The sequence below is a fragment of the Penaeus chinensis genome, chromosome 20, assembly GCF_019202785.1.
Source record: "Penaeus chinensis breed Huanghai No. 1 chromosome 20, ASM1920278v2, whole genome shotgun sequence".
NCBI lineage: Eukaryota > Metazoa > Arthropoda > Malacostraca > Decapoda > Penaeidae > Penaeus > Penaeus chinensis.
In genome coordinates, this window is record NC_061838.1 from 892,835 (window position 1) to 902,834 (window position 10,000).

The 10,000-nt window shown below is 35.7% G+C and overlaps 1 protein-coding gene across 1 annotated transcript in view; it reads right to left on the reverse strand.

Annotated features, from left to right (window-relative positions):
• LOC125036169 (ralA-binding protein 1-like) overlaps positions 1-5,111 on the reverse strand; it is a 31,028-nt gene extending 25,917 nt beyond the window's left edge. The window contains 2 exon segments of the mRNA XM_047628606.1: positions 1,324-1,486; positions 4,947-5,111. Of these exon segments, the coding sequence (XP_047484562.1) occupies positions 1,324-1,486; positions 4,947-5,096 (313 nt within the window). The 5' untranslated portion in view covers positions 5,097-5,111.
• Between the last annotated feature and the right edge of the window lie 4,889 nt (positions 5,112-10,000).

Sequence of the window (10,000 nt, forward strand, 5' to 3'; positions counted from 1 at the left end):
ATATAGGTGCTTCTGCATATGACTGTATATGCATGTGTGCAGCTTTTCACTCCTTTAGGTGTGACAGCTTGTAAACACACTTTGGAGACAGATGTGTCTGTGTGTTTGCGTTGTCCTGTGTAAACAATTAATCAACACACATCACTAATGGCTTTAGATTCAAGTGCTATAGGAGTTGTTAAAATCAAACCATGCTGCAGATAATGAAAATTTAGGCAAACAAGGGAAAGAGACACAAACAATGCTAACGTCCTTGCATCCATGAGGGAGGGGGAAGAGAGGAGGGAAGAGAAACAGGAGCAAAATATGTCACTGTCATTAAGCAAATTCTATGTCCCCCTCCCTCATCACTTCAGAAGTGTTCCACTGTTGATAAATAAAAGCTACAAAGACTGCTAAAAAATGTATAATAAGATAAACATAATGGAAGAAGACATCATTACATACATCTAGTCTGCAATGTGTCACAGAGTGAAAGCAGCAAACAAGAAATTGAACATGCTAGTCACAAGAGTTTGTCACCAGGTCATGCAATATGACAAAACACGAAACATTACACTAGAGACCAATGTTGGCCATCAAAATGCAAGTCATTAGTAAAAATTCTAGCAAAGCTACTCCTGTAAGAAGAATAAACAATGGTAAAATGAAAACACACAAATATGAAAGCATATTAAACTGGAAACAACAAATGCACTAATGCACAGAATGTGGAGTTCTAGAGGCAAGTGTACATCCCTTTCAAAGTGCAACTATTTTCCCATAGATGACACTCTTCAGTATCAATCTATTTTATTAAAGGCCAATAGTTATTCCAAGTCTTTTCTGGAAACTTTCTTTTGACTTTGTATACATATGGGGACTATAACAAAATCTATCTCTTATGAAGGAAATTAATTAATCTCTGCTACCATTGATTTTTTCTTTCGTCTTTTATTATCATCAAGAGCAACTTTGAACTTGTTAGGCTATCTTCCTTCTCATAAAATTCTAGAACTTATTCATTAAATGACCATCATCCTATATAGCATCAGTATAAATACCTTTACTATACCACCTATTCCCTTCCAGAAAAAAAGGAAAGCTATATTTCACAACTATGTTAAAAAACACATTGCTGACATTTTTTTTCTCCTATGATATACTTCTTGCTGGAAATGGTCTTGGAAAATTGCTATCCAGAATGCTTAATAAATAGTTAACACTGCCATGAACTTCACCTTCACCTTAAAAAAGAAGTACAAATACAGACTCATATATATATACATATATCTACATATGTATAATACCACAACAAATGACAGAAATCCCTAAGATGCTCACAGTCACTGTCGCTTCGCCTCGAGGACTCAGAGCCATAGAGGCCTGGAAACTCTCTCTCGACGTCAGGGCTCTCAAAGTCCATGCTGTTGTCTATACTCGATGATCCATACATCAGGACTAGCAAAGGTCGGGTGATCCAAGCCTTGAAGTTGACACAAGAAACCTGTGTAGGATGAGACAGCCTTAGAAAAATGTTTTTGAAAACGTGTCAGTGATAAGAATTTTGAGATAATAACAGGTATATAATCATTTCATCTGATCCTCATCTTTTGTAGAATATAATTAACTGTAATATTTCTTCTTAAATAACAAGACAACAATTTTGAAAACCACACTGAAATACACTACCCCAAATATACACATGAGGAGGAAAGGGCACAGAGTCATTATGTACACCAGAGTGAGGAGGTGACATAAGAGTATCAATTGTGTTGTTGAACCGAGACATATCCTAAAGGTAATAAAGTTAGAACTATTAGATTAAACAAAATCAAACACTAGAGCAATTTTCTCTAATCTCACTGACTGACTGATTTAGGATTCTTGAGGTAGTGGCACTCTGAAACTAACTTGGCTGCATCTGTTAGGATTAAAGAAAGGAAGTTTCAATTAAGTAGAAGTGAAACACACTAGCCAAATATTGGTCTATCAGCGTTAAGCACTGGATACTGAACTACGAATGCCAGGTGAGCAGCCTATGCTGAGAACTTTCAAATCAAGGATGTGGATTATAAATATGTTTTAATGGTGAGATTAGATAAACAGCAGCCAGAACATGTGTGCATCTAGGATTTAGTCACGAAAAACTCTTGACTACTGAAAAAAAATTCATCCAGGAAGCTTTTATTATTATCAATCTTTTTTCTTTTTCTTTTTTTTTGATAATTCATGAACGGTGATATACAGCATCTCTCAGTCTCTAGCTCTCTCCCTCTCTGATATAAAAGGAGGAGATAGAGAGAATGGCTGAATATGCTGCAATTCAAACAAGCCCACAAAACCTTAAAATTGCAATAAAGAAAAGTGCTTATACAGTAGCTTCAACAATCATGTCTCCTCAAAAAAAAAAAAAAAAAAAAAAAAAAAAAAAAAAAAAAAAAAAAAATATATATATATATATATATATTATACATACATATATATATATATATATATATATATATATATATATATATATATAATCATTCAAATTAAAATGGTTTAGCCAGATAAATTTACACAGAAAAATAAAATAATAAATCTTCTTTTTATTCACTTATTCTTCTATTTAAAGCTCATCCAGTGTAAAAGCTGAGCAGCCTGGACTACCCTATACTAAGTGACACAAACTGAACTCCTGGCCGCATCTTGCCAATCCCGCATTTTCCTAGTTTCAACTATTCATTAATTTATCACCTTATTTCCATTTTCATCTTCTGGCACAATGGCCATTTTAAATCACATAGTCACTTTAAGAGAGAGAGAGAGAGAGAGAAAGAGAGGAAGAGAAGGAAAGACTCAGGAATCTAATTTGTTAATGGTGAATAAACACGCCACAAAATATTCAGTATGATAAATGTGTATAATCAAGTAAGTACTTAGCTTTTAACATGCACTTTTCATGACAAGCATTAGTCTAACTAAATGATATACCAGACTGCATGGCAAAGTGTACCGTACCTCCTTGGAGTCTAAACAGATGATGATGATGATGATGATGATGATGATGATGATGATAAAAATAGTGGACACAAAAATGATGGACAGTGAAATTTATCACCAAAATTTCCGACTGTATGTAAAAATACTAACCTATTCAAAAGAGAGACCTCTGTCGTAGGAATAAATAACTGCAAATGACATGGACTCAAAACTTATACCACAGGTGACTGTCTTGAAACTAAATGAGGCGAATTTTAAAAACTGTTCATGGTTATGCACACTCTAAACTCTATCGTGAGCATTCAACGTTCCCAACTTATAGTACGGTACACAAGCATCGCAATCTTTTAACCAATGGGCATCAGTTTAAGGGAGAAAAAGGTTACATATAACATCTTCACCCACCATCCCTACCAACCTTGGCTTCAGTACCTGAACAGTGTTAATACATACACAAAAAACAATTATATAACCATAGCAACTCTTTACCAGATTATTCCACTATGATAGTTCCCTTGGCTCTGTCCTCACAAGCAGGGCATCAAAACTCCATTACACGAAAGGGGGGCTTTACACAAAATACATAATACATGAGACTTATTTATGATATGCAATTATCAGTTATCACTAGATGTAGATGACAAAAATGTTATAAATGCATTCTGACCTACGCCAGCGAAGAAAACCAAATCAAAATAACGATACAATGCCATCAATAACAAAGAACCCTATGAACTACTTGAGGCAAGATACTCATTAGAGAAGAATAAAAGGAAAAGAGAAGAAAAAAAAAACAAAAAAAAGAAGGAAAATACAAATACACATTATTTACCATACACATATATCCCTTACTGTATGTCCACATGCAAACCCAAGGAATGTGACCCTAAGTAAACTGTTTGCATCACTTTACTGTGAAAACCATATTATCAGTCAGGAATTCAGAAGGGGACTAAAGGATGTGGTGTGTCAGTTTTCCTGTTTGTTATCTGAGCATAATACAATATGAAATCAAACAACACGCTAAACTAAGTTGCAATATCGTTCAGTTACATCTCCAGCAATATTTATCTGACACTGAATGCGCTTTTCCCTTCTTGAAAAGGATGTCTTGCCCAAGAGTTTAGAGGGTGACTTTTACTCAACATATGAATAAACAAGTACAACCTACTACTCATATGTATGTGGAGCTCTTCCTCCCAGCTACGGACACAGGATATCCTTTCCACTGAAATGTTCGACCCTACTGTAACTCTATCCTCCCTGTCTTCCCACTTGTTACTATGCTGTTTATGATGCAACCACATCAGACCATCTATAGTTTAACAGAGTCGCAAATGAACGGTGCAAAATGTAAAAGGAAAATTTTGTCATACTCTCTTCATTACAGCTGAGAGGCAAAAGGATTTCTAAGTAAGATGGAGCCCATGCAAGAGAGGCAGGGTATATGGAAGACATACCATGAGGGAGGTTGTGGTGATTCAAGCCTCTCCCTGAAGGAACAAGCGGCACATCAATATGGGCACTGCCTGATGGCCTAGTCAGAATTCTAAAATCCAATCAAGTCAGTTCAAATTCCTTGATTTAGAACAGTTTTAAACTCTAAAAAATGGATCCAATGTTCAATTTCGTTAGCATAAACATACATTTTAATAATTCATATAAGTTTGCCAAAGTTTAATCCTAAAGAAGTAGATAACTTAGCACACAAATATATGAATCTGATTAACATTTAATATCTTCAAAGCAATAAATAGATTAAAATCAGCTGACCTAGACCTAAATTTCTATGACATCTCACCTAATGATGAACAGCAATTTCTCTCCTGCAAAGACAAGTGGTAAAGTGACTCACAACCTGAAGTTATATGCTCATGTGGCTCTACAAATATATTCGGTGTGTGCTCTCCTATCTGTGCAGTGTCGAAATCAGATTTAACCCAAGAAAACAGTAGTTAGCAATTCAACTCAAAAATACAAACCACACAAATAACTGTGACGAGGCTATTTCTCTTGAAAACTGCAGCGTGGGTGAGTGCAGACCTGAGAGGGCGGTGCGGAAAATGGGAGTGTGAAAGCGCGTTTTGATCAAGCAAATAAACGACACTAAATTGCTTTCCTTCTGCACACATCTATCACTTGCGTCCTGTTCCTCCTCTCTCAAACTAGACTCAAATGCATACATAATTACATCCATCCATCCATACATACCCATACACCCACCTACACTATGCACATACAAACCAACACCATTGCACCCACGCATGTATATATATATTTTTTTTTTTTCACTCATTAGTTACACAAACTATTACTAAAGAAAAAAAAAAACTACCATCACAATAAATTAAATTGCACTTTCACAGACCAGAGGCCATCACATTAAGTTTGAGACTGAGCTGCCCATCTATATAACATATGCAAATTATCACTGAGAGGTATGTAATGGTTATTATATCTATCATAACTAATAGACAGACAACCATAACTAGAGACAGATACCTAAGTGTTGAACCTATTTTTAATGACAAATACCAAGAGGTATTGTCACTACCCCTACCCCCTCAAAAAAAGAAAAAAAAAAACTCATTTAAAATTAAGGTGATTAATAATTCAGTCATAAATAACTGCTGAATAAATAAGCTGAGCCGCATCTCTTGAATATCTTTTGCTTACTTTCAGCTCAGTATGCAAAAAAAAATAAAATCACAACCATCTCTGGAATTGATCTAGTCACCTTTCAATTAATGTAACTTGACCTAGTTTACTTAAATTACTTTTAGTACAAATTGTCATCCTTGACAGCTTTTAATAACGTACTTAATATCTACTAGTAATTAAATTATTCAAAAAGCATTACATATTCTTTCCTTTCACTTTTCAAATTCATTCTTTCAATTCTGCCATTGTCTGTATACTTCAAGAGAGCATATTTGTTAAAAGACTGATAGCTGTCACTGTCTGTCAAATCAAAGCTCCTGAAACTAAACACTATTAAGCCTAAATATCCGTAATTGTCTAGAATGGGACTGTAAAAAAAAAAAAAAAAAAAAAAAATCACCAAAAGGAGCTGACATGGCTCTAGTCAATAGTAACAGCAAAAAATATATAAAAAAGGACAGCATCGCATCAGCAAAGGCCAACGTAACTCCGCCTTAAACATATACCGGCGAGATAAAACTTGCGCACAACAAAGGGATTTCCTACCGACTGAGAAATTGGTCTTGGTCGAGCTCTTACTTCACGTGATCCTGCTTTGGATAATTAAATGAGTATAAACCCCTATTGCACCACACTTCAAACCTAACCATTTACGGCAATGTGCACAAAAACCTGTGTAATGGGATGCATAAACATAAAGTCTTTGCTGAAGAACTTAACACATACAAAATATCTGTAACCTTGTTAGACGACGCACAAACCTATCTCAAAAATACTAATCTTTTCGCTTGTGATCGGCATTTGCAAGCAACGCACACACAGGCCTCTCAATAGACAGAAATTCCGAATAAAACCGATAAACCTACACTGCCTAAGTTAAATCATCAAGCACCACTATATATAAAAAAAAAAAAATAAAAAAATCACAAAGCAAGCACCATTATATAAAAGCACCAAGAACCACTATAAAAAAATTTAAAAATCTATATCAAGCATTCATCGTATTCCCCAAGCCACAACACACATTATATAAGCACTGTAAAAATAAAATATCACAATTCGTTGCGATGAAAAAAAAAAAAAATAAATAAAATAAAATAAAAAAATAATAATGAAATTGTTCTCAAATACATAAGCATATAAATGCGTTATTTATCACTTCCTTCTCCAAGCCACACTATACAATCTCACTGCATTTTTCAGAACCAAATTACGCAATCTCACTGCATTTCGTCAACTGCACAGGGTCACTGCAACCTCACTGTAAATTTTCAAAACTTGAGTGTCCAATCTCACTGTATTTTCCAGCCCAAATTAAGCAATCTCACCATATTTCCAAACCTAAACCACACAATCTCACTATATTTCCCTCCCAAAGCACACAATCTCACTGCATTTCACCGCATTCACAATCTCACTGCATTTCACCGCATTCACAATCTCACTGCATTTCACCGCATTCACAATCTCACTGCATTCCTCCACAGCACACAAGCTCACTGTAATCTCACTGTACTCGCAGAGACTGCCCCAACGCCACACAAAGGCACCGTAAACTCACAGCCTCGTCAGCCACAGGGAGCAGTGATGGCTCCTCAGGCACTGCTAGGACACTGACCTCCTCTGGATGACACACCCAAAGGGGAGCCACACACACACACAGACACACACACAGGTTAGTATACACACACAGACACAGGAATGTACACACACACACACACACACACACACACACACACACACACACAGGTTGGTATACACACACAGACACAGGAATGTACACACACACACACACACACACACACACACACACACACACACACACACACACACACACACACACACACACACACACAGGCAGACAGACAGAGATAGAAAGATAGACAGAGAGACAGATAGATAGATAGATAGATAGATAGATAGATAGATAGATAGACAGATGGATAGACAGAGAGCCAGCTAAATAGATAGATAGACAGAGAGGCAAATAAACAGAGAAGCAGATACAGAAACAGAGGGTATACATACAGACAGACAGACAGACACACAAATAGGTAAACAGACAGACACTGACAGGTAAGGGCGAGTGGAAAGACACAATCAAGACAGACAGACACCAATTTCTCCGCGCAAAGGATGCGTCTCTATTACCTATTTTGCCCTATTTCGACCCTTTATTTTTCAAACCATCTTCTCGTGCTCGTAAAAAAGCTCAAGGAAATAGGATAGAGAGACGGATAAAAAGACGGATAACATAAAGGGATGAACAGATAAATAAGGGAAGTAGGCAAAACAACATACTAAAAGAGATGCGCAGGAATACAAGACACTAAATAAGGAAATAAGAGAGAATGACATAGTGCCTTAAAATTTCTAAAAAAAAATGTGCAAGGCTAAAACTATTGGGGAAAAAATGATAATTCATTGTGATGCAAAAAAAAAAAAGAAAAAAAAAAAAGATAATGGTAATGATAATAATGAAATCGTTCTCAAATATACATAATAAGAAAGACAATATATATATATATATATATATATATATATATATATATATATATATATATATATACATATATATATCAATATCCTAGTCTAACATATGAATATTAGTCTAACATATAAAAGAAAAGAAGAAGAAAAAGAAAAGAAGTGAGAGAGAAGAAAATTAAAAGAAAAATAAGCAAAGAGAAAGAGAAAAAAACAATGAAGAAAACCTCGCTCTTTGAATAAAATTAATTTAATTTAAAAAAATCCCAAATCCCTTCTTACTAACATAAAAACAGAAACAGAAAACAAATGTAAACAAGAAAAAAAAAAATAAAGAAAATTACACAAAAATAATGAAGAAAATCCTCCCAAGAAATGAAAACAAACAAAATCCCTCCTCCCAAAACAACAAACCCAAACAAATAAACAAGAAACCCAGACAAACAAACAAAATCTCAACAAAACACAACCAAAACAATCAACCCAAATCTTAAGAACCTCACCCCCCCCTCAAAAAAATAAAATAAAAAAATAAACAAGACCCCCCAACCAAAACAAACCTCATAAACCCCCCAAAATAAAACCCCAAAGCACCCCCACCAAATAAAATTAAACCTTAAAATAGCCCAAGCGAAGAAAAAAACCCTTTAGCGTCTGACCTTCTTCCCGGCGGCGTCTTCTCCTTTAAGACATCAGTCGAGGCCTACTTAAACCTCCTCGTAGGCCTGCGGGGGAAGCGGCGGACCGAAGCCAGGGGGACATGCATAGGCCTCTCCGCGGGGAAGAAAGGCCGGTCACGTCATCAGAGAGAGGGGGGCGGGGGGGGAAAGGGGCAAAAATAAGGGAAAAAAGTCGGTGTGTGTGTGTGTGTGTGTGCGGGTCTCGCCTCGGTTTCCCTTCGTCTCTCGAGGGGGAGATCGCGGGAGGGGGTGATGAATGAGGGGAATGGGGGAATGGGGGATAAATGGGAAGGAGGAGGGGGGGGGGGAGGATGAGAAATGGTAAATAGGTAGATTAATAAATTATCCAAGGGGGGGGGGGGTAAAGGAACGATAGATGTATCAATAAATAATGAAGGTGGGGAGATAAGGAATAATAAGTAAATGGAGGATGAGATAACGGGTGATAAAGGGGGATAAGGAATGATAAATAGATAAATAATAAAGGGAGGGGGGGGGGTAAGGAATAATAGATGATCAGATAAACAATAAAAGGGGGGGGGGGTAAAGAACAATAAGTATAAGGGAAATGAGATAATGGGTGATAAGGGGGCAATAGAAGGATGGGGATGAGAAGCTAAGGGTTAGTTTAGATATGGGTGTAAAAGAGGAGGGGTGATAAATAAGGGGGATAAAGAAATAGGTAATTTGGTGTGCGTAAATTTTGGGAGACGTATATTTTTTTTCATGTTAGGTTATCCTTTTCGCTTGCTTTTATACATGATTATAAAGGTGAGTTTTTTTTCTTCGTTACATTTCTTATTAGATATGAGATTACGATTTTTAAGTATGTATTTTGGGTGAAATGAATGAGGATAAAAAGAAAAAATGAAAATTTTACAAAACGATTAACAGATAAATCAAAGTATGTGGGTAAAAAGTCTGATTTTTTGTTGCCAATTTTATTTAACAACGTATTGCAAGTTGCTGTTGTACATTTTAAAAAGTTTTGTCGTTATTTTTATCATTTTTATTTTTCAAATTTCTTCTGAAAATCACTGTACTCCGACAAAATGGCTAAACAAACGAAACGTGTCTATTAATAAAGAGATAATGAAATCGTACATCAGAATAATAAGTTTTAGATATATTGACATTGAACCAAAAAGAGATTTTAAGAGCATTTGTGAATGTCTTTTGCAAAGTATAATTAAGTATTATAGGAAATT